Below are 25786 nucleotides of genomic sequence, written 5' to 3' on the forward strand. Positions count from 1 at the left end.
GACTGACCGTAGCGGGCACCAGGTGTTTCCCCAGTGGGTCACTAGGGGGGGGGGCGGTTTTAGACCCCTGGAAAGCCGTTTTTGTTACAGGGCTGGTTTTGCAGCGTAGCTGCATTATCGGCCCCCAGCAACAAAAGCGACACAAAATTTTCCTTTCGCTAGCACCTCCCCAACCCCAAGCCCGCTCCACAGGCCGGCCAAGCTCTTTGACAGGGCCTGTTTCGGTTTCCAGCCTGGCCCTGCCATGAACCCCCTCTGGAACACTATCTCTTCCTTCTGTGGTGTTACATTTCTTATAAACAGAACCATCTATTTTTCACTCGACGGACATTATTTGTATGTAAGGCCACAACATTAATTAGAATATTGGAATATTGAGAGGTCCATTAGTCTGCCAAGGACTATGCCGATTGTTAAAGACTCGCTCCCACAATATAGGCCAAAGAGTCTTTAAACTGGGGTGCGGGCTCCCTCTAGGGGGGGCTCAAGTGATCAGGATAGGGGGGGGGCTACCCTCTCACCAAAAAAAGCATTATGCTAATAATCACACTGTGGATACCTTTATACTTTAGTAAGGCCTGCCTCACCAGAACAGTATGCTTGGCACTCCTGGATTTGATTGCATTTTTACAGGTAACAACTTCACTACAATGTTTTAGAAAGTATAGACATATTTAAACATTGACAATTTAATAGAATAATTGTGAAAAATACTGAGGGGAGTCCTGATGATTTTTTTTCTTCACGGGGCAGGGGAGCGGGGGGGGGGGAGGATGCGTAGCATTAAAAGGTTGTAAGACCATTGTTATAGGCCCTTGTCTGCGGCTCACAGCGGGCTATAATGCTATATTAATTTCGGCTCTCCCCCATAGGTGCAGCATGAGCTTGCCATTTGTATGGCTGCAGCGACAGGACTGGGATTTCTCTTGCCCAGATAGAAGTGGTTCATCAGTTCAACAAAAATCTGCAAAAAAAATATTGGCTTTTTTGTAGGGACAATGTATTGCCTGATCCAGCTGCCTGAGGGAATATTCGGTGTTACACCAGCGTCTTACGAAAGAAATACACAACAAATGGGTTAAGGCCTGAAGAGAAATTGAACAGATAGATAGAAAGATAATTTATAATGAAATCCCTCTTGGCGACGATCAAATAAATCAATTGCAGCGGTCATTAACTTCTGAATTCGCTTTTCTTCCTTTTAGGTAAATGCACAAGAAAGAACGCCAGAAGGAGGTTTGTGATTATTTATTGAACCCTTAAGAAAACTGTTAATTTACCCTGCAAAATATTGAATAAAGCATCATTGCCGTCAACGCTAATGAACAGCCTGGTCCTGTGGGTATATTTTAAAGACAAGTAAGGTTTTCTCTAGTTAGCTTGTTTCCGAATGTGTCCTTTTCCTGAAAAACAGCTGGCCCTTGAATATTATTCCAGCAGGATGAAAGGATTTCCACTGAAGTCTCCGACTAGCTCCCTTGAAGCGAAGAGGCCACTGCCCAGGAAAAAGCCGAAAATGCCAGCAATCATTCATCAATTCCTTTGCCAAAAACTCCAGTACCCTGGACGATGGATCTGCATTCGAGAGCATGATAGGTATTGGGTCTTCCGGGAACATGCTGGGAAATCTCTGTGTAATGGTCAAACTGTGCTAATGTGCTACACACCAGTAGCCTTGCATGTTGGCCTTCACGCGTTCCGTTGTCAATGAAATTATATCGCTTTCATGTATTTTAAAGAGCACAGAAATTATTCTAGGCTCCCATACGGCACCAAATGTATGAACAATTTTGGTGAAAGTCCTATTAAAAGGATAAAGAAGGACTGGATCACATTGTCCCGGGAAGGACAAAGACCCAAATACCCACGCAGATCCTACTTAACTACATTTTCATTATAATTCTCAACAAATTCGTGCAATCTATGATAAACACCCATAGGTCACCTCACACTTTGAACTGATGAGGTAAAATGAATAAAAAGATAACTTTAATCCTAGCATGTCTCAAATGCCTCTGAAGTGCACATCATTTAGGTGACCTCCTAGGTCCATAGAAAATGCATCTGTCAACACCATAACTTCTGGGTAAGGCAAGTAGAACCATTTGCCCAAGTCAGACTGGCATCCACCATGCATCACTGAAGGTCCTGAGCCACCTGGTCGGAAGCAAGGATCCTATTTTTAAGGCACGCCCCAACCCAATTGATGAGCCCACTGCAGATTCAGTTCCATTGACTAACTTGCTTGTGTTCCTGAGGCATCAGCAGCAAGCACACTGCCAGAAAGCTACATAGTCTCAGAACAATACATTTGGAACAGTAGCTCCGCGTAAAAAATGTTGTGATCATAGCCTGAATGTCCCAAACTCAATATGGATTTCTTCACAGTAACAGTGAAGCATGACCAAGGTAGCCCCGATAAAGGATAGTCTCAGTAAGGCCTGAAGTTGAGACAAACTTGATGGAAAATCCCAGAGTGAACACTAACAACATATATTTCTACACGTGGTGCGAGGATACAGAGACAAGCTCACAGTCAATAGTCTCCTGACGAAGAAATGTGGGATTCCCCTAACAGCAAAGATTAGTCTAAGCCAACAGCGAGATTTTTGTAAAGATCTGAAGGGCAATCCAAGGATGAAGGGCAGGTCGGTAAACTTCAAGAGGTCTGATCCCACCTCAAAATGTCTTCTTGTGAGACTGTAGGACTGGCACATGAACTTACATGTCGTACAGCCACAAGGACAGCATCAGATCCTTGTGGTCCAAGGCCAACAGGACCTATGTAGGGGTCATCATTTTGACCTCTTCTTTTTTCAGAAATGGGCAAAGCAACCTGAGGTCTAGAATTGGCGTCACGCTTGTGTACTTTTTGGGGACCAGTAATTACAGTAAAGCCCCATTTCAAACTTTAATCTGGGCACAATCTTGATATTTTCCTTAGCAAGTAACATCAACACCTTTTTGAAGATGCATGATCAAGTGCGCTAATCATGTCTGAGCATAAACATGAGGGACGTGGGAAGTGGTGATCAGAAAGGGAGTGGCATAAAGAAAGTAGACAATCTGGAGGACACATTGGTCTGAAGTGATCAAGCATCAGAAATGTACTTGCAATGTACTTTAGCTCCTACTGGACCCGGATGCCCTCTCAAGAGCAAACTAAAGAGGTTTGAAAACATTGCTTAGATAAGTGGTATAATGTAAAGAATGATGCAGAGAAAGTGGTCCATACCCTGTGCCACTGCCTCTTCCGCTAGCAACCTTGAAAACCCTGCACTGGCTACTGGATGGCATAGGAAGGTTGCCTCCAGAGTATCCTCTGAAATTTCTGTATTGCTGATGGAACTGGTGGGCAGAGAACAGCAATCCCAATTAGCAGTTTTTGAAGTCACATCGACATTTTCTTCAAAAAGGCTGGCCACATCACAGGTCATATCCCTCAATAATGCAAGGGCATCTCTCAAACAACTAGTACCATGAACACCGGCATGCCATCTAACAATGACTCCATTGCCCATATCATGAGCTGTGGAGTCAGTGGGTTCAGTGCCAAACAAAGAACACGTTTCATGTGTCTTATCAGTCTCTGAAAGCATTAGTATGTCCTCAGGCAAAGCGAGGTACACTTCAGACACCATATTTCAAAGAATGTGGCTGCAGCATCCCAAAAGGCAGACGGCATTCAAGAAGTGCACTGCCAGATAGCCTTAAGTAAAACATTTCTGCCCATTGCATCAGATCTTTTTTAACCCCTAAGTGGAGGCTTGAACGATACGGCTCTCCAGAGTAGGATGTTGCAGCAGGAACTTAAGATCTACAGACGATGGCACGATAGGTCTAGCTATGGGACGAATCACTGCTGGAGCAGAAATATGTTTAACCAAGCTGCCATAATTCAGTCACTCAAAGCCTTTTGAAATGGCAATAGAGGATCTGAAGTGGAAGAGCCAGCTTGTAAAATAACTGACCGGATAATAGTCTTAGTCTCTTCCGTGGGGAGTGGCAGCCCTAAAACATCCACAGCCCACTGGACCACTACTGCAAATGGTACATTTTATTCCATAGGGAAGCCCCAAAAGCAATTCCAGGGTGGATTCAGAAGTATGTGTAAAAGCCAGTGGCAAGTCTAGGTACAAAAAAAGTATCAGTTTAATGAGGGTGGAGTAAGTTATCTGACCCTTGCTCCTTATCATTACCATCAACACCATGGTGTTCAATGAGTTGGAAGGTGATAGCCTTCCCAACCAAGGACTTTGGCGGGGAAGTGAACAGTGAGAGTTGAGCAGGGGTCCATGGCTGCTCCCGAGTGGATAGAGTTCATGTTGGCTGTGGTGCTCTGAATAGTGAACTGTTCCAATGCGGTGAGTGGGTGGTTGCGGGTGGCATCAGCCAGTGTGATGAGGTTGTAGATGTGGGTAGATGGTTGATATCTTGTTGTGGAAGTAGTCCACCAGCTCCTGGGAAGGGGAGATCTCTCTGACGATGCTATAGAATTTCTTCCTGTGGTTGGGACTTGCTTCTTGGAGGTCAGCCAGGGCACCTCTTTTTGTCTTTTAGGCATTGGGGCATATGTTGAGGGCTGACTTGAAGTTGGCTGGGTGTGTGGGCTCTCTGCTGGTGCACCATCTTTTTTCAAGCCATTTGCAGTTGAGCTTTACAGTCCTGAGTTCGGGTGTATACCAACTGACTTGTTTTGTGGATCTGCTAGTCTTGGCAGGCTTGATGGGGGCGACTGTCGGCACAGTTAGTGATCCAGGCAGAGAAATTCTGGGCGTCCTGTTCAAGGTTGATTGCAGGGTCGGGCTGGGTGATGTTGAAGGCATCTGTCCATTGGGTCTTTGTCACTTTGTTCCAGCTGCGGTGGGAGGAGCTGCGGGGCCTAGTGGTGGTGCATGGTGATACTGGGATTGCGAAGTGGACGATGGCGCGTCAGTCCCAGTGAATTCGGTGACATGACTTTACTTGACTCGGTCGCTGGCAGTGAAGATAGGGTCAAGCACGTGTCCTGTGCTGTATGTGGGGTTAGTGACCACTTGGGTGAGGCAGATGCTGCTCATGCTTTCCAGGAGGTTGGCAGAGTTAGCGTCTTTGGGGTCGACAAGGTGGAAGTTCAGGTCTCCAAGAAAGATGTAGCGCTTGGAGTAAATGGCAAGTGGGGCAATGACTTGGAGGATGGCATTGCAGAAGCTGAGGCATGGTCCTGGGTGTCTGTAGGCAAGGGTGCCCTGATGGTAGTTTTGCCATCTAGTTGCAGTTGAGGTGTTCCATAATCGGTGTGGTGTCGTCTTCGGTGCTGGTGCAATGGATGGTTTCTTTGTGGATGATGGCGATGTCGCCTCCATGCTTGTTGGTGTGATCCCAGTGTATCATCTTGTAGCTGTTGAGTGCCTCTGTGGTGATGTCGGGGGGGGGGAGGATGGGTTGAGCAAGAACTCTGTAATAAAGATGACAACCGGGGTGATGGTTGTAGTGACTTTGACCACAAAGGAAGTAGGTTTCAAGTGAGTTTATTCTCCAGAAGAACAGCTTAACATCCACAAGTTAGAGAACATGTCTTCATCTCTCAGTAGGACAGGAACTGTTACATTCAAGAGAATACATTCTAAACGTTGCTGACTATTCTAAGTGACATAGATAAGTTCTATTAGACAGGGAGTCATGGTCTTAGTGTGACATGGGGATTACCACACACCTTCCCCCTTTTAAAAAAAAACAAAAAAATTCTAATAAAAATTAAAAATTAAAAAAAAAAACTACAACTTTAGCAGAAAATAGAAATGTACATAGTATTTAAGTAAGCAATTAAGTAATGTAATCTTTGAACTTTGAAGGAGCATATTTTACACGTTCACTACGTCTTAACAAGATATCTTCACTTTCTACATTTGATTGGTTGTTTATTATGACACGTGGAACAGGTCTAATTTCAGAATTGGTCACAACCTTAGAATTGGTCACAGCATCAGGATTGTTTACAATGACTTTTTCTAAATTGTCATAAACTTCATGCATACCAGAAAAACCATTAGGGTCTGTGACAATTTTTTCCGGTAATGTAGTTTTTTGAGTAATTCTTTGAGGAGAAGTAATAATTGGTTTGCATAAAGAAATTCTCCTCAAATTCCATATTTTCCCCCCTTCGACTCTAACAGCCTTGCTAAAAATTTCTATGACTTTGATCGGATCAGACCATCTGGAAACATTCTTGTGAAATAGACCACCCATTTTTACACGGACTTGGTCACCAACCTTTATTCTGTAAGGATTATATTTCTTTTTAGCTGATTGCTGGATCATTCTTTCTTGGTATTTTCCAATCTTTTCTCTCAATTCTTTAAAATCTACTTCATAAGGGGAATCACGTTTCAACCACCAGGGTAAAAGACGAGAACCTGGTTTCCTCCCTCTCAATAACTCAAAAGGAGATAACCCAGTGACTGAATTGGGAGACAACCGATAGGTTAACAGGGTTGCTTGAAGTGCTTTCCTCCATTTTAAACCACTTTTTACAGCTAGTTGACATGATTCTTTGATTACTCTGTTGAACCTTTCAACTTGGCCGTTAGCCTGTGGAGAATAATTTGAGGTTCTTTTGTGAATAATTCCACAATTTCTAAGAAAACACTCGAACTCATTGCTAATGAACTGTGGTCCATTGTCTGTGATGAGTTCTTCCGGTAAACCTTCCCTAGCAAATATTTCGTCAAGGAAATCGATTACGTGTTCTGAGGAAATTTTCTCAACTATTTTTAATTCAGGCCATTTAGAGAAGTAGTCAATTAGAACTAATCCATACATTTCCTTACCAGATTGATAGCTGAAAGGTCCGATGATGTCAATTGCTAACCTCCTCCAAGGTCCATTGGCGTATTCAATGGGAGTAACATCAATAGACATACTCTTCACGGTTTTGTCACTCATAGAGCAAGGGGAGTAATTTCTGACCCAATTATCTATCATGGCATCAATACTTGGCCACCAGTAGTGTTCTCTGATCCTTCTTTTGGTGGTGGACATTCCCATGTGTCCTTCATGTGCCAATTTGCAAATTCTCTCTCTCAAACTTGAAGGAGGTACTATTTTATCTGATCTGATGATGATGTTTCCACATAACATTAAATCATCTTTAACTTTATAGAATGATCCTAACTCACCAGAAAGCTTTCTTTCTTCGGGCCAACCTTTTACTAAAAACTGCTTGACTTGATTCAATATAACATCATTCTCCATTGCTTCTGACCAATCTTTTTCTGATAGGGTTAAAGGACTTTCTTGATTTGAAATTAAGTTAACATCTGCAACTGAGTACGCAACATCACAATCTGTGCTGTCACCTATTTCTACTCTGGCTGGAAAACGTGACATACAATCTGCGTGAACATTTAAACGTCCTGGAATATATACAACTTCACAACGGTACTCTTGTAATTTGGCCGCTAGTCTTGCCAAACGAGCTGTAAGAACTCTTCCACCACCAGCAGCTAGCATGGTGATTAAAGGCTTATGATCTGTTCTCAAAGAGAATTTTGTCCCCCATAAAAACTGTCTAAAGTGCTGAGAAGCCCAGGTACAAGCAAGTAATTCCCTCTCTATAGTTGAATAGTTCTTCTCAGCATCTCGTAGGGCTCTGGAAGCATATGAGACAACAAATTCACCAGTTCTATCTTTTTGCATTAAAACGGCTCCTAGGCCAACATTGCTTGCATCTACATAAACGATACATTCTTTACCCACTGAGTAAGGTTTGAGGAATGGAGCCTCAACAATTTTACGTTTCAAAATTTCAAAGGAATTTTCTTGTTCTTTGTCCCAAACAAACTTTGCATTTTTCTTTAAAAGTATCCTTAAGGGATGTACAATGTCAGAATAATTTTTAACAAATTTGCCATAAAATTCAGTTAATCCTAAGAAAGAAAGTAATTGTTCCTTTGTTTTGGGAGATGGAGCATTGACAATATTTTGGACATGATTAATTTTGGGTTTGATTCCATGACTAGATATTTCATGTCCGAGGTACTCAACCTTGTCTTGCCTGAATTTACATTTGTTATATTTTAGAGTAAGACCTTTAGATCGAACTCTTTCTAGAACTTGGGTTAAATTCTCATCATGTTCAGGATGGTCTTTTCCAAAAATCAGAATGTCATCTTGGAAAGCTATGGCTCCTTTACAATCCATCAATAATTCTTTCATTAGGCGTTGGAAGACGGAGGCTGCACTGGCTAACCCGAAAGGCATGCGTAAATACTGAAACACGCCCTCCGGGGTAACAAAGGCAGTTAATTTTCTTGAGTCTTCATCTAATTCTACCTGGTGGTAGGCGCTTGCTAAATCAATTGAGGTGAATACAGTGGCACCTGATAATGCGGAAATTAACTCGTGTATGTTTGGTAGAGGGTGTTTGTCAACCCATATTTCTTTATTAAGACTGCGCAAATCCGCACATAGACGAAGTTCTCCTGTGCTCTTAAGTGAAATTACTACTGGTGAAACCCAAGGGGAGGATTCAATTGGTTCTATAATATTCTTTTTCATTAAGTCGTCTAGGATTTCTTTTAATTTTGGTCTATAGGCTAAAGGAACATTTCTTACCCTATGCCTGACGGGAACTGCATTATCATTTAAGATAATTTTATGTTTGAAATTTATATATTTTCCTAGTTTGTCATTAAAAATTTCGGGAAAGTTTTTGAGTACACTCTTAGTGAATTCAATATTACTTGTGTTAGTGGTTAAGTTAACTGAGGAGTCAGTTATGTGTTTTTCATACCGGGGTTCTTCAACATAAACTGGTGGAATGGAATTTGGATCTAACTTGATCCCTAACGTACGTTGGTGGGGCCAACCTAGGATAGAAACACCCTTGGTAGCAACATAAATCTTTGCTTTGAAATCCCAGTTTTTAAAAAACAATTTGGCCCAAAAGAAACCTTCTAATGCAATTTTTCGTCCTGTGTACCCTCCAGGATATATGTCTGGACTTAAGAGTTCCCTTTTTTGCCATATTTGTTCGAAAATATCTTTACCGATTATAGTGTACCATGCACAAGAATCAACAAAAATTTCGACAGGTTTGTTATCTATATGGATTGTACAAGAGGGAAAGTTATTTTGAATACACTCATCAATAGAGAGTATGCAGTTCAGGCTATTAAGGACTTCTTCTTCTTCAGGAGAGATATAATTAATTCTCTGACCAGATCTGCACACATTGCTGAAATGTCCTTTCCTTTTACATTTGATACAGATTTTATCCCATGCAGGACAACCTTTGTAGTTGCCAACATGGTTGGGACTGCCGCATCTGTAGCAGATTATTGTACTTTTCTTAGTATAGCTCCTGTTTTCATTAGAGTTCCTTAGATATTCTTTCTTGAAAGTAGGTTTAGCATTAAAAGTATTTGGAGTAGACTGACCAGATTGAGTTTTAACAATGGCTACTTCAACTTCAGGGACATTTGTTTTCGTATTTTTTCCTCTAATTTCGGATACAAATACTTCAGAGTGTTCTATACCCTTAGCTATATTTATTACTGCAGAAAGAGTGGTCTCTGTACCCATCCAAAGTCTTTCTTGTATCTTTTTGCTTTTTGTTCTCATCATAATTTGGTCTCTGAGGACTTGTTCGTATGATATAGTTTCGAAGGAACAAGTGCAGGCAAGCGAACGTAGTGCTGCAACGTAATCTTCGATATTTTCATCAGTTTTTTGTTCGCGAGAGTAGAATTTGAACCTTTCCATCACTGTATTTATCCTCCTACCAAAACGAATTTTCATCTGTTTGGAGGCTTTGTTAAATACATCTAGGTCACCTGCATCCTCAAGAGGTGGTAGGTTATCAAATTCTTTTATTCCTGCTCCGCCAAGACAATGTCTTAAAAGAGCAAGTTTTCTTTTTGCTGAACAGTCCTCTTTTTCCAATACATCTACGTATGCATTAAACATGGGAAACCAAAGATCCCATTCAATAGGAGGATCACCTGCAACTTGTAGGAAATGAGGTGGTGCTGCAATGTTAGACATCCTGTAAATGAAATTTTAATGTTATTATACAATTTACAAATTTGGATGTGTAATTCACAGTTGAAATTTGTAGTAGATAGGGTGTGCAAATCACCGTTGAAATTTGCAGCAAGAGAAATGTGTAATTTACTGTTGAGATTTGTAGTTTATAAGGTGTGCAAATCACCGTTGAAATTTGCAGCAAAGTGTCTTAGTTAAAATTGGTAAAAGATCGTTTTTTTGGTTTATTTCGGTTAAGTTCTTAATTTGCGCGATCATTTGGCTTCAGTCTTAACTAAGATGGCCGCCGAGAGCGTCTGTATTGCGCGGTGACGTGCGTGATGACGCTAATGCCCAGAATGCAGTGCGAGTCTTAACGAACTCCGGGAGGCTCGAGAGCTCTTCGCGCGATCCACTCAAAGGTAAACAAGGAGTTTGAAAGCGCTAAAGTCAATGTTTATTACTTTTCTAAACTTGGGCAATTAAACCGCTCGATTGGTGCGGTCGAAAATTGGATAATTTGATTTTTTGCGGTGATATCGAGTAAAATGAAGAGTTTTGGATAAGATTGTAAAGTAACTTACGTTTTTGAGGGTTGAATCAATGAGGATTCTTACGTAAGTTCTTGTAGGAAGTCGAGTTATTTGATGATACTCTTCACAGTTGATGGAAAATAATATTTTCTTTTCTTAAAGTTGAATAAATGTTGATTGAAGTAAGTGAGCGCTGTCTTCTTAGATTCACTGCTCCCAATCGTCGCCAGTATTTATGTAGTGACTTTGACCACAAAGGAAGTAGGTTTCAAGTGAGTTTATTCTCCAGAAGAACAGCTTAACATCCACAAGTTAGAGAACATGTCTTCATCTCTCAGTAGGACAGGAACTGTTACATTCAAGAGAATACATTCTAAACGTTGCTGACTATTCTAAGTGACATAGATAAGTTCTATTAGACAGGGAGTCATGGTCTTAGTGTGACATGGGGATTACCACAATGGTGTCCCAGAGTTCAGTGGAGTATTTGCCGGATGAGTAGGGGTTCAGCAGGAGGCAGTGGAGTAGTTCCGGGGTGGTTGTGGTTGGTGAGGTGGGTGCAGAAAGGATTTCCGTGAAGGGGGGGGGGGTCTGGAGTTGCAGGTGATGTGGCAGCTGCGGCTGGTAAAAGATTCTACCATTGATTGAGGATATTCAATGCAGCAGTTGTTGCAGCGTTTGGGGATCAGGGCTCAAAGCTTTGCGTCAGAATATCTATGAGTGGCTGGAGGGCTAGGGTTCCTGGCGCTGGGCACAGTCTAGGTGTGGATGGGCACTGCAATCTCTATTAAGTAGGGTACCCCTAAAACACTCGTTTGGAATTCAACAGGGTCATGTACCTACCACCACATTTTGTTGACATCTACATTGAACCACTCATCGTCTAACTTCATCCATTCCTATGACCTCCTTTTCTTTATGTATGCTGGTCACACAGATTGTACCTTGTTAATGGACCAGAGCGTATACTTCACTAGTGCAAAAAGATTAGAGGATGGTAATGATAGTCGGGAAACATTAAATCTTATGAACAGTTTCTTGGACTTCTGAGATAGTGACCTGCCTTTTGCTAGATACAATCGTAAACAATCTGGGCTTTAGTTTGGCTCTAGGTGTGAATCTGAACCCCAACTCTGCACAAATCAGCACTGTGAATTCTGCCGGCATTTTACTACCTAAAGCAGCAAAGTAAAATCATCTCTTATCTTACCTATGACAGTTAACAAGCCTCAATATGGGCTATTGTTGGATATAGCTTAGTTTATGGCCAGAGGCTGCATTTAGGCAGCTTCAAATGTCTTCTCAAACACCCTTAGTCAATTTGCAATGCTACTACTAGAATCATTGTGTGAGTATCAAACTCCTGTCATGCCACTCCTCTTCTGAAATCCCAGCAGCAACTGCCTGTTCATGCCAGGATATCCTTTAAGGAGAGCACATTTGATTCTGCCCTTCACCCTCCCCCTTACTGATGAAAACATGTTTTCCACCCTATACTCTTCGGTTCAGGGCATTCATTTTTGCTATCAAAGATTGAGAGGACACTCCCTTTTTCTTAGGCCCCTCTGCCTAGAGCAGACTTTCATGTTCCCTACGGCAAATGTTTATTTTACTTTCAGCAAATCTCTGAAAACCTGATTTTTCATATCATTTCTGAAATATAATTCTGATCTAGGTCTGTTGCCCACATCCTTAGCCCCATAAAACCCATTTGGGCATTTGCGCACTTAAGAAACAGCATCTACTGTAACATAATATTCAGGGATCTCTTCCCATTTTTCTCAAATCCAACTGTATTTCTTAAATGTCTACCTCCTTAATGGTATAATCCGACTCAGACTAAAAGGCAGGGGCTGTAATTCCAAAGTAAATCTTGTGATGCATTAATCATATTTTGAGATACGCAGTAATTAAAGCATTTACTTCTGAGTAAGATTTTATTATATTGAAATGCATATGCCTTTGCGGTGATGCAAAACAAGTTCACGATGGCATATCAGTCGTTCAGTTGGGCTGCTCAAGTGTTTACATGCACAATGGGATAATAAGATGCAGCGCAAGTATTGGAATATGGGGACATAACAAATAGGATAGTAGATCTACTAATGGGACACTTTCTGATACTTAATTGCATTGCTCATCTCGCCACGGTCTATATTAAATAAAGTGCCATGGGTTCATCTTACTAGGGCCAATACTAATTAAAGTTCTCTGGAGGCGCAACAGGTGTGTGCATCAGCTTCTTGCATGGCATCTGCTGTAATACTAATCTTAGTTGTATGCAGTACTGAGGGGGTGTACCTTCATTTGCATCAGGCGTGACCATTGCAAACGAGGAAAACACTTTACCTCTGCCCCAGACAGTGGCGTACCTAGAGCTTCTGGCACGCGGGGCTATCCCTCAGATTGCCGCCCATGGCAGGGAGCAGGGGGGCAAGGGGAGGGATGTGCTGGGGAAAAAGGTCGGCGAGCACTTGAAAGAGGTCCGAGAGACACGTGGCCTCAATCACGCAAGTTACAGGCACATACATGACACGGTCCAAGGCTACACAGTTGAATACACCGGCAGTACAAAGGAGAACACATAGATTGCACTGCTGCAAGAAAGACCATACCTTCAAGGTATTCCATTTTAGGAAGGAATAATTGTACCCCAAAACAAAACCTGCTTTGCCTATTTGTTCAAAAATGACCCCACTTGGAGCATCTGTCCCTGGGCCGTTGACAATGGCGACTGTTTCTATTAGGCGGCAGAGACTAGAGAGGCGAGCCATCTTGTACCAGGAACGTGAGGCCTGACTGGCAGGCATTCGATTACCAAACAATCACACAAGAGGCCACAAGCCTGCTACTGAAAAGCAACAAATCAAGATGTCGGGAGATTACTAAATAGGTCTCTCACAGTGATACTCGCACTACCTAAATCTGCGGGTCCAGAACAGCTCTGCCTAGTATTGTGCGCATTCTTACTCGCACAAGAAACACATCGTCCTATAATACGATAGGAGAGACAACTGGAGTTGAAACTGGAGATTAAAGGAGAAATCAATTAGAGGAGTGAAGGGGTAATAAGGGGATGAGAGGGTGCCTAGAAAACAACGAATGTGAGAAAATAAAAGGTGGAAGCGAGAGGAAAATAGGAATGTGATAGAATGCAAGTTCTAGTTGCACTTGAGATGGATTATAAAAGTGCTTATAACATAAAATAACACAAGTCATACACATAGAGCAAGGACTGCAGGAGGGTGTACTGAGACTATAGGTCATGCTTGGGCTTGGGTGGAAATGCAATGTTCCATTCTACTGAATTCTTATACTTTTCACATCAAGTCAGAACTTTTACAGAAAGTTCTGGGGAGCATATAATCTGTTTCCCCTACATGCTAAAAGTATCCACAATGTAGAGCTGTAGACTTGTAGGGTGTTTTATCACGCATCTAGGCGCATCCTTTCCCAGAGCCTGCCGTGATGTTTGAACATATACTCCCAGACAGGTTCGGCAGATGCATAGGCCAGACCCAGTTACATTGGGTCGCATTAAATCAAAAGGGACTGAGAGAGATGTAGAATGCATGGCACTCGCAGAGACAGGGTTCATAGCATTGAGCCAGACTGAGGCATAGTACCGGGACAGACAGGAGAAGCTTTGTACTGAAACAGAGGGAGAGACATAGCCCAGAGACACAGTAGGGACACTAGCAGGGAGACATAGTACTGGGACAGGAGTCTCATAGTACGGAGAACAACAGGGAGACATTATATTGAAACAAGGGATTCAAAGTACTGAGAACAACAGGAAGACCGTGCTGAAACAGGGGGTAATAGTACTGAGGACAACAGAGAGACATAGCACTAAGACAGGGCAGTCATAGTACCAAGAACAACAAAGAGCCAAAATACTGAAACTTGGGAGTTATAGTACTGAGAACAAAAGAGAGACATAGTACAGAGACACAGATGAGTGGGAAAAATAACACTGTGACCAACAGGGAGACATAGTAGAGAGAGACTCGGAAAAGGGGCGACATAGCACTAAAATCCACCGGAAGGTGTAGTACTGAAACAAGGGAGTCATAGTACAGAGACCAACAGGGAGACAGAACACAGAAACAGGCGAGTCATGGTACGGAGACCAACAGGTTGAACTTGTAAATAGTGCAGGGAGGCAGCAGCGGACAGCAGCAGTGGCTGGCTGGATGCTCCAAAGTGCGCATGTCACTTTAGCCGGCAGTCTTGCACCGGCCAAAGTGAAATGTGCACTTTGAAGCTCTCCACTCAGCTGTATTTGACCGCTGGGTGGAGACCAATCACAGGCCTACAGGGCTCAAAGGAGGGTCCAGCAGCCTGCTTTATCCAATCCTGGTGCTTCTCTCATGCTGGTTACCTGCATCGGAGTAGGACAAGAATTGGTTAATGGAATTGACTTGAGCACTCCGAGCCGAGGGACCAGAGTGAGGAGGACGTCGGACGTGAAGCAAGCAAGGTTTTTTTTTTTCTTTGTAGCTGCTCACCTTGCCTGCATGCACGCTATCACCCACTACCCAAGTGCCCACCCCACCAATATATACACCTAGCCGCTACTGCAAAGGCAGGGTTTTGCAAGTTTACAAAACTGACGAAAAGGGGTAGGGTGGGAGACACAGGAGTGGTAGTCACACTTACAACCACAACAAGCAGGGTAAGGGCAAAACAAAAGAAGGAGGGAGAGCAGTAAAGAGGAGTCAAATAAAACATGAAAGATAAACCCGTGAGGGGAACACAAGGAGGGTTATGTTCCCATTGTAAAAGCCATTTAATGGCATGCAGAGAGGGGTAAAAAGCCCCTTCCTTATGTTTGCTATGAACAAGTATCCCCCCTCTCAGCACCACATTTCTGGCGCAGTTTGGCTCATATCTCAACCTGGTTGGCAGATATAGACGGATTTTGCACCAGTGCAAAGTCACGCAAAGTGACCCAAATCGGTTCACAAATCTTGTTAAAGTACTTACTTTCCATTACAAAACTGCTTTTGACCTGCAAGGTTGCTCTTAAAGTAATGTGAATAGTGCTTTGTTTTTACTACTTTGTGTTAAGGGGATGTACCATTGGTAGTATATAGGCATTCCCATGCGCCGCCCATCATTGTGACACTAATACCTCTCCATTTATATGCCTCGCCTGTTCTCTTGCCCAATCACCCTCCCTTTCTTCCTGTGTTTGAAAATGTTGGCATTGAAGCACAAAAGGTTTCTAATTCTAAATTCCAAGCTCACACCATTAGCAAATTCTGAAACTGCATGCAAAACTGACAGGTGAATCGATCACAACCACTGGAGTTGTCACACGGGTAGGAGAAGCGCACAGGCACAAATATTTTTCACAGTGACATCATGTATGATGATATGATCACCCCTTACCTCTCCTGTGGACTCCACAGTGGTGGCAGGGCCGAGAGCTTCTACCGTAGGGGTTCTGCAAATCGTCCAGCACTCCCCTGCCGAGACTGTCTCTCCACTCAGTCAAGCAAGGAGGTGGCGCGCATCACAGGAGCACAACGCGGGGGCTGGCTAAAAATTATGGCCATGGCCGTCATTGGTAGCGCTTTCGCGCGCTACAAGATTGACGGCCCTGGGAGCTACGTACATGGCACGCTGCGCACCTCACCACCACAACTAAGCTAGGTGGTGCGTGCGTGGTGTGCACTGCAGCATTTCCAAGCAGGTGTACATAACTGCACGGAACGTGAGCACTGTGCAGCCGACCGCAAAATACTGCCGTCTGGGGCGGACCGACCCCACCTAGATACGCCACTGTCCCCAGCACCGTATTATGGACGAATGCACAGAGAGACTGCCGGCCGGGAGGCGCACAAACGAGTGGCGCACAGACTGTGCACCCCTGTGGGGGCCACCTGAAATGGCAGAAAGGGTGTCTCATGGATCGCCCCCCCCCCCCCCAGACATCAACATGCAGGTCATTCAATACCCCCCTCCTGCAGAGGCGATCTCTATCCCTATTTGTAAAGCAGGTCGGGTGGCACATGCACTATGAAAGACGGGTCGGTGGCTTCAAACTGCCAGTCCTCCTTCACTAATGCTCTACACCCAGTGCAGGTACAAGCTCCCAGCTGCCCTGGGGGAAGCACAGTATCTGTAATAGGGTGCACTGTCCCTGTTTGCGCCAAGTGCACCTATATAAAGATGCACCACAGTGCAAACATAGAAAGTAATTACTATGTATCATACAGACCACAGATCGCTTTCACATCCAATGCCTTTCTAGGTCATTAACATGTATACTTTACAAATCTGTGACAACCCAAAGCTACAAGGCAATACCGAAGGCAGTGCGCTATACCAAAACCAGGAACATAGCATATAGAAACAAAATTCATTTAAAGGTGCATTTTACAACGAGATACGAGGTATTTACCAATCGAAGCTCACTCTCCTTTCGTGTCAATGTTCTCACATCTTTCCCCAATGTCACCAGACTATCTCTGAACTCGGAGTAAAGCCACTTCGATTTATCAGCTCCCATTGATCCGATGCTTGAAAACTGGCAGACCACTGGCCAGGTTTCTTCATCTGCCTTTCCTGAGGCATGTTCTTTTAAAAGCTGAAGGACAAAATGCAGAAATAAAACAACACAGGTTCACCACTCCTGAAATCACTAAGACGGCTTTCCAAATGCTCAATGTTGAAGAAAAAGCTACTAACCCCTCACAGAGGGTGTCCCGGGTTGAGCTCTCGGGTGACCAATACGATGAAGTTATGAAAGGCTCTAGGTGCATGCTATTGACCAGTAATGTGATTAGGGACTGAACCTTTGACTATCACTCAAAATGCTAAAAAAAAAAAGGTGTAAATAATGCCCCACCAGTGGGCACATCTATGTTACGTTTAGGAAAAAGGTGTTGCGTAAAGTATGTGATGAGCAGGAAGGTGTTGTAAATAGAGGTCCTTGAGCCAGGTGTATAATCAGGCTATCTTTATTCAGGTTGAGTTGCAGGTCAAGTTATTTAGATGGAAATACATAACCCCACCAGGAGTGACCTCCCTGTCACTCAGCCTGCCTGGTACAAACTGCCAGTTGAGACACAGGGCAAGCCCCCAACATTCCACGATGTCACCAAGCATTCTAGCAGTGACACCTTGCGAGCCACAGGGAAATCCCAGCCAGGGAAAAGAGACCTAGATAAATATAACAGAAGGCAAGGGAGGTTGCATTTGGAAAATATAAGCCACTGTTACAGTGTAAGATCTTTCCTACTCTAGTACAATTTTACAGAAAGAATTAACCCCAAATGAGGCAGACCTTCCCATGTTTGTTATCAGGATGAAATTCCATTAAGATTTCCGTTTTGTCTCATTTGTTTCCATCTTGGTCATATGTGAGCCAGACGCTGAAATAGGCACAGTAACTGTTTACAAATATTGACCCAGCATCTTAACATGGCGAAGGGTAACACTTCACCTCAAGGTATATCTAATGCCAGATTATTCCATTTTAGATTTCTAATAGTGGACTGACTAAAAACTGATTTGTTGGCAAGAAATCTAAGTTTGTTACCAGGGGAATACATTCCAACTTGGCTCACTTGCATAAGCCTAGAGTATCGAGAGACATGGGTGAGCTCCCCGCCAAAAAGCTCTCTCGTCCCAAACACTGGAAAACTCTGGAATGCCTCAACTCGACACTAGTAGTGAGCTTGGTGATCAGGATGGATGTTACCAGCAAGGGCACTCTCTACTCTAAGAAGTAAAAATATACAATAGGAATGAGAAGTGCCCATATTAACAAAGTGCTGAAGAAGAACAATTCTTGGGGTTAATCTGTACACAAGGTCTTTTCCCTTGCTAGTGGTCTCACGCTACAGAACTAACATCCTAGCGCCCCCTATGAGACTAAACTGGTCCTTTTAGCCAAATTTTCCTTGCAGTCTTTTCTAGGGCTTTTCTGGTGCAAACAAAGTTTACCACTTTAGTAAGCCAGAGCTTTGCAAACATGGCAGTCCTGTCACCTATTTCTCCATTTGGGCCTTTAAGGGGTCAAAAATAAATAGATAAACTGAGTGTCCCACCTTTCTTGTTGTAAAGATGACAACTCTACAAAGGCACAGCTCATCTAACGAATTGTATGGTATCGGGGTATAAATATAAGAGCATACTATATGTACATGAATCTTGATTACTTATAAATAAGTATACAAAGTAGCAGTCACCACTGTGTAGTTACGGTTCATCCACACCTTGAAAAGGCATTTTTTCCATTTGCCTATGTTCATGCCCCTCTTACCCCCAATAAACAGATAAGCACCAAAACTGGCACTCTTCGCCTACTCAACAAAGATCTGGAAGGCCAATATTTGTGCAGTTCTGTGCATAGAGAAAAAAATAGCCACGGCGGGGGATCAAAAACATGCTTCTTCCCATTTTAGCTCTCATAGGAAATTTTGCTAGCAACTACAGCCCAAACTACTGTACTGATTTCGACCAACCTGGTGATGAATGTGGAGCTTTGCTGAGGAAGTGTGCTTTTGTTGGTTAGGTGTAAATCCATTCAGTAGTTTTGGAGGGAGTAGCATTTCAAAAACGTGTCGGATGGGCTTGAAAGGGTTAACACCTTTGTATAACTTTGTCAGTTAAAAAGCAATTTGTTGAAATACTTATAACTTTGTCTCTGTTTGATGAACGTTCATGAAATTTGGGAGGCACTTACAGTTTTGAGGTTCCTCTATTTTCAAATTCAGATCAATGGGGGCACAGTTAAAAAAAGGGGGGGGAGGCAAACTCGTGTCCATTTGCTAATAAGTTTAGCACTTTTGAATTATGGGCACAACATTTGGCAGAAGTTGTCTAGTAGTATGTCAAATATTGTGCCATTCCATCACGGTGGGGTAGAAAGAGAGCTAATGGGGAGGAGTTTCATTAAACCTTTAATTTCCTTATAACTCTGGAGATGTTTGATGAATCTGGAGCACATGCTGCGGGCAGTTAGAAAGTTTCACACACAGCAGGTACTTCAGGTTTTGTCAAGATCCTGTGGAGGAGGAGGAGGCAATGTAAAATGGAGTAGGTCAAAAATTATTTTACTTAGAAATAAATTTGGCACACCTTAACTCAAGCCCGTCACCATGCTCACTACACTCCTTTGAGGATGCCAATTATGAAAAATAAAAGCTGCCTACAAAGAGCAAAACCAGACATTTGCATGTGGTGTGGTGCATGTTGCACATCATAGCTGGTAAATAACAGACCCTTTTCGGTTTTGTATATACTAAACTATATCTGGGCTTTAACTGTGTTTTTCAGTGACTGACACTGAGACTCACACACAAACACACACCCACTTTTAAATATCAAATAATACACCTACGTTTAGAGAAGTTTCAATAAATAAAAAGTGAAATTCTTTGACAAAACGTTGATAATGTTTCATTTAAAACTATACAGTGCAACGAATTTGAAATATGTTTTTAAAATGAAAATAATACAAAATTTACGGTGATCTCATGCAAATGCTATGACATTTTAACATCAGGCACCCAGCAGCATCAACCCAGAGCCCTTTAGGAATTTTCGGAAAATATTGAATAATCGTAAATTTTTATGGGAAAAGGGTAAAATCTATTGGGCATGAAAATCTGTAGCACATGTACGTGAAAACGTACATTCTATTCTATTATCGGAATACTAGTGCGTATGACTACCCATAAGGGCCTCCCAGCGCTATCTAAACAAAGAACAACTATCCTGCAGAAGCTATTCAAACAGTCTAGTCTTTAGTATTTTCCTAAATTTCAGTTCTGATTCGGTTTGCCTCATATGCAGTGGGAGAGACTTCCAAAGCCTCGGTGCGATATGAGAAAAAGAGCGACCTCAGGCCCGCTTAATTCTAGAGACAGCGCACAGTAACTGATTAGAAGAATGCAGTGATCTCACAGGCTTATAGAAGGTAATAAGGTCCTGAATCAACTTAGAGCCTTTTTAGTGGATCACTTAATGTACAAGACATAGAGTCTTAAAATGGACTCTCTTGTCTATAGGGAGGGCTGCAAGTGGTGTTTGGGTATTTTTTGAATGATGTGTGCTGCAGCTTTTTGTGCGGCCTGCAATCTTTTCAAGATTGTCTTAGGGCTTCTAAGATATAAGGAGTTTCCATAGTCCAGTTGAGAAGTTACAAGGCCTGGTACCACCAGTCTACGTGTTGAGTCAGGTAACCATCTCAGAAGTCTTCTTAGGGTACAAGCAGACCAAAACAAGAGGCTGATAGTTTTTTAACCTCGAATTCCATTGTAAGTTTCTCTTCAAGCCATACTCCTAAAATTGTTACCTCTCTTTTGGGGGTGGGATGGTTATCCAGGGCAGCAAGCAGTTAATTTCCATCCACCTTATGGGATTATTGCCCACTACCATTCAATTATTTCGTTGAAAACCAAAAATAAGAAAATCTACTTTTGTTATTATTTTTCAACATTCTTCATACTTTAGAGTGTTACGCTGATATTTGGGTCCCATTCGTGAACACTCCTCTGCAGCTGTCATTTGTGCATCTTGATGGCAAGATCTTCACCCAGTAGGTCTCCACATCCTGCTTGTGTGTATATATAGTGTTTACCCACTCACGCATCTCTCCCAAGCATCCCTTTGGCATGTTAGCGGCACTCATCTTATGCCCATGCCTACATTAATCAAGCATTCAAACATATTGGTGCCTCAGTGCTTCCTCACACTGCAGAAGATAATGGATTGGATTTGCTGGACAGCTTCATCAGTGCAGAATCCTTGTAAAGGCCACCTTGGGAGGCACCCACTGTCCAGCCCAGTCTGCCACTGTGGTGAGCTATTATTACAGTACATCTTCAGGCTCTTTAAAAACCTGGAAGCAATTTAACAAATATGTTTTCATTTATATATCTACCTAACGCCCATATTCAGATGGCATAAGATGAGTGCCGCTAACATGCCAAAGGGATGCTTGGGAGAGATGCGTGAGTGGGTAAACACTATATATACACACAAGCAGGATGTGGAGACCTACTGGGTCTCTGGTCTCTACCCTTAGCACCCCTCAAATACCTTACTAAAAGGAACAAACATCCTTATAGGCAGTTTAAATGACTTATCTGAGAATCACCAAAGACAGCACAAATTACATCACAAAACAATCAGATATCAGCACTGGTTTCATTGGTCATCACTAACAATTCAGACCTATCCTTTGAGTACCTACAGCCACGTTTTAGCTCACTGCACACTGTAATCCATTCCCCACAGGCTGCACTGTTTGATGGCCAATTAGCATCACTGAATACGGCTTCAACTGTTCACAAGTATTTATCTTAAATTAGTTTATGGGCACATGGCTGACAACTTATCCCTCTAGCGCTAAAAGACAGGAGAACAATACCTTCCGCAGTCTGAAGTGACCCCACTTTTCTTTTTCGGCACCTAGATATCTTCCAGGGGTGGATCCGACGAGGTATACTCTAGAAGCAGAAAATAATTTTAGAAAGTGCAGTGTTCTACAGCTTCAGTCGGTATGAATAAAATATATTACAATATCTAGTATTTCAAAACAAATTCTGAGATAGGTGACAATTGCATTCAATTTTCGGTGTGTAAGTGGAATAACCAAAAGAGGATATCACTTTGTTCTCCTCACTCACCCCTGACAACAAGTGTCATGACACTTTGCTAAACACTAAGGGCCAGATATATGAAGCCATTTAAGAAATTAATAGCCCTGCAATTCGCTAAATCCCCAAAATTGGGACCAGTATTTTTTTTTTATTAAGTACTAATATCATTTTGCAATTTACTAAGTACTTAAGGAATTGCCAAAAGGGTTTAGAGATGCATATCAAATCGCAACTTGCAAGGGACGTGTTTAGGGCGTACCTTCCAAAATTGCGATTCGGAATGCTGTGCATTAATGTGTGACCAGAATTTCAGTTGAAAACCATTGCTAGGTTACAAGCTCCTTAAAGAAAGGTGGGAACCCATTTGCAAAGGGGAAGGAGTACACTAGGGATCCCTTCTCCTTCCTGAATGTAAAATAAAAGTTTGTTCGGCATTGGGAAATGTTGCATGGTACGCAGCACTGTTTCCTTAAAGGAAAATGGGCGCAGCAAAAACAACAATTATTTAAAAAGCGAGCCCAGAAAAAGGTGATAAAGTGATTCCAGACATGGTGGTCTGCTAATCTCAGCAAGCCACAATTGCTGTGATCACTCTCACTCGGAGTAAGTCGCATGAGCAGAAATGAGACAAGTAGGATTGAGACCCACTGCAAATACGTATTTTGGGAACCGACCAATTTACAAAATTTTACTAAATAATTTAGTGGCTGCAAAAGTTCATGACCCAAATTGTGACCACATATACTTACATCTGACCCTTAAGTTTTTTAACACCTTAACCGTGGCGGTTTTTCCGCCGCGGTGCAGGCATTCTATTAGGTCGTGGGGCTGCGCCGGCAGTTGGCTGATGGCAGCACTAGCGAGGTAGTGCTCCCATCGGCCATTGGCCGACGGCAGCACGCAAGGGGTTAAGAAATGTTCTCTTGAGCAAGGTCATGAACATCTTTTTCCCTATTGTGCAGCGGTATGGGTAGTGAATTGAATAGTGACCCATCTGTTTACTTACAAATATTAAATCAGGAAAATGTCCACACCTGTTTAACAAACAACGTATTCTTAACTCTTAGCCTTATTTATTTCTCGTTCAATATTTTTTTTTTATAACTTCTGTTTATTAACTTATAAAATACCACCACTTTACATGAATCACAATGCTATACAGTTAGTGAGTTTCTTCTGGAGATTCAACAATCAGTGTCACATTTCTTGCAAAGATCAAACGAGTATGACAGCACATTCTGTACCTAAAGCCTGAATCATATTGTATTCTCAAGCGACATGGAGCATTGAACATTAGCCAAGTCTTCAGGAAAGTCTTCCTCCTGCAAACCGACAAGATCTGGCTCCCAATGTTCTCGTAGCTGAATTAGAGTGTCAGGGGAATTATTTAGGAATTTTTGGTACGTAAGGGAAATCGCCTTAGTAGTGAGTTGTTTCTCTAGTAATCTGTACTCCAACGGAGACGACTCTGGTAGGTTTTCTTCGGAGGGCAGAGCTGCCCAGAGAACATGTCGGATTTGTAAATATTGAAAGGCCTCCAAGGGGGCTATTTCCTAGGTTCTTTGTAGGTCAGCATATTAAATCACCCCCTCGGGGATACATAGATCCCCCACAGTAGCGATCGCAATCAAGTCCCATTTTTCAAACCCCTGCCTTTTTGCCATAGTGCCCAAGAGTTTAGTGTCCCACAAAGTGTGGCACACAATCTTCTTTTCCTATCCCAATTACAGGGTTACATGCCAGAGATTGACCGTTAGCGCTGTTGGTCTCTAAAGGCAGAGGCGATGCAGGTCAGTATAGAGTGCTCGGCGATATCCCCCCGTTCAGAGAACCAGGTGGTCCATACGATAGGCTGGTTCCTCCCTAGGCTGGTGGAATTTTCTTTCTGTAACATGAATCTATACAAGGAATAACCGGATAAAAGAATCAATGACAAATCAATAATTTGTTTTATATCATGGTATATCCATTGTTTGTGATTGTATAGTTGTCAAATTAGGAATAAGGCATATACATATAGATGTCACTAAAAGACTAGGGTCACGATAGAGGGAGGAGAGGCATAGAGTGAGGAATGGGAGAGCGCAAAAAAAGATAGAAATCAGAGGACTTAATTGCTGCATGGTACGTGTAAGGGCTGAAGTGAAATACAAATCCATGTTAGAGGGGGAAAGGTTTTGGGTATATTCGAGTTTCCTGGTCCCACCCTCTTTAAACCGCAACAGGATCATCCCCATGTATGTTAGACTACTAGTGGGCCTGCAGCCCTGATTGTGCCACCCACTTGGGTAGCCCTGAAAACATGTCTCAGACCTGCCACTGAAGTGCCTGTATGTGCAGTTTTAAACAGCCATTTCGACCTGGCAAGTGCACCCAATTTCCAGGCCTAACCTTCCCTTTTACTACATGTGAGTCATCCTTTAGGTAGGCCCAAGGCAGCCCCACGGGAAGGGTGCCATGTATTTAAAAGGTAGAACAAGTACTGGTGTGTTTTGCATGTCCTAATAGTGAAAACTGCTAATTTCGTTTTTCACTATTTCAAGGACTATCTTTCTCATTGGGTAACATGGGATTTGCCTTGCAATATCTTTTAAATGTAATTTCCCATTGGGAGCAGATACAGATTTTGAGTTTGGGGTCTATAAACTCACAATTTGAAAATACATCTTTTGGTGTGAACTGACGCATCACCTCCCCTGTGTTGTAAGGAACCAACGCATCAATTTGCTTTTATGGTGCCTCACCTACCCTGCGCCTGACACGGTCTTTGATTTTTACGCATCTAAGGTGCTTTGTGCTAAAACAAACACATCCATTGATTTCTACGGACTAAAGTTGCGTAATCCTTTAAGAGATATCTTGACTTGTGTATGTTGGATTTTTGTACTTTGGGCCTTTATTCTGATAAATATTGGCTATTTTTCTAAACTGGTGTAAACTCATTTGTAGTGTTTCCACTGTGTTTCTAAGTGTATGTACAAATGCTTTACATATTACCTTGGAGATAAGCCTGACTGCTCGTGCCAAGCTACCAATGGGGTGAGCAGGGATTATCTTGTGACTCCCATACCCTGCCTAGAGTGAGGGTCCTTTCTTGGACAGGGTGCAAACCCCTGCCAACTAGAGACCCCATTTATAACACTGCACAATTTCTTTCTGAAATATATTGCATCTACGTAATAATTTAATGCATGATAATGCAGTGAACGTTTGAGATGTAAACCATTCCCCCCTGCATTGTAATTTAAGAATTCCATAGAAGGCGGAAAGACACATCAAATAGCTAATATTCCCACAGGGCGGAGCCAAAGCTCACTCAATGTAGATTTTAAAGTACTGGTAACAAAGGGCTGACAGACCTAATAAGGATGACATTTTGGTAATTACTCGACAAAGTTAAATTAGAACACAACACATCTTTTCCTGATCTTTGAAATTCTGCCTTTCTGCAACGCTTCAGCCTGCAGTCACTAGTAATATTTAGTCTACTCCTTGACTTTCAACTTTTTTGTTTAGTGTTCATTCTCCCCTACTCCCTGCCCTGTTGCTTAGTGATTGTTCCTTTGGGAGCTACTTAAGATAAGGGTGTTGTCATAGTTAAAATCTGACACATTTGAACCAAGC

General features: G+C 42.5%; 1 protein-coding gene across 1 annotated transcript in view; it reads right to left on the reverse strand.

Moving 5' to 3' along the window:
* Window positions 1-25786, reverse strand: part of TDP1 (tyrosyl-DNA phosphodiesterase 1) — a 934974-nt gene that overhangs the window by 732252 nt on the left and 176936 nt on the right. The window contains exons 9-10 of the mRNA XM_078660064.1: window positions 21931-22009; window positions 16951-17136 (exon numbers count right to left, since the gene is read on the reverse strand). Coding sequence (XP_078516190.1) covers window positions 16951-17136; window positions 21931-22009 — 265 coding nt within the window. The remainder of the gene's footprint in view (window positions 1-16950; window positions 17137-21930; window positions 22010-25786) is intronic.

The sequence above is a fragment of the Lissotriton helveticus genome, chromosome 9 (assembly GCF_964261635.1).
Source record: "Lissotriton helveticus chromosome 9, aLisHel1.1, whole genome shotgun sequence".
NCBI classification, from domain to species: Eukaryota; Metazoa; Chordata; class Amphibia; order Caudata; family Salamandridae; genus Lissotriton; species Lissotriton helveticus.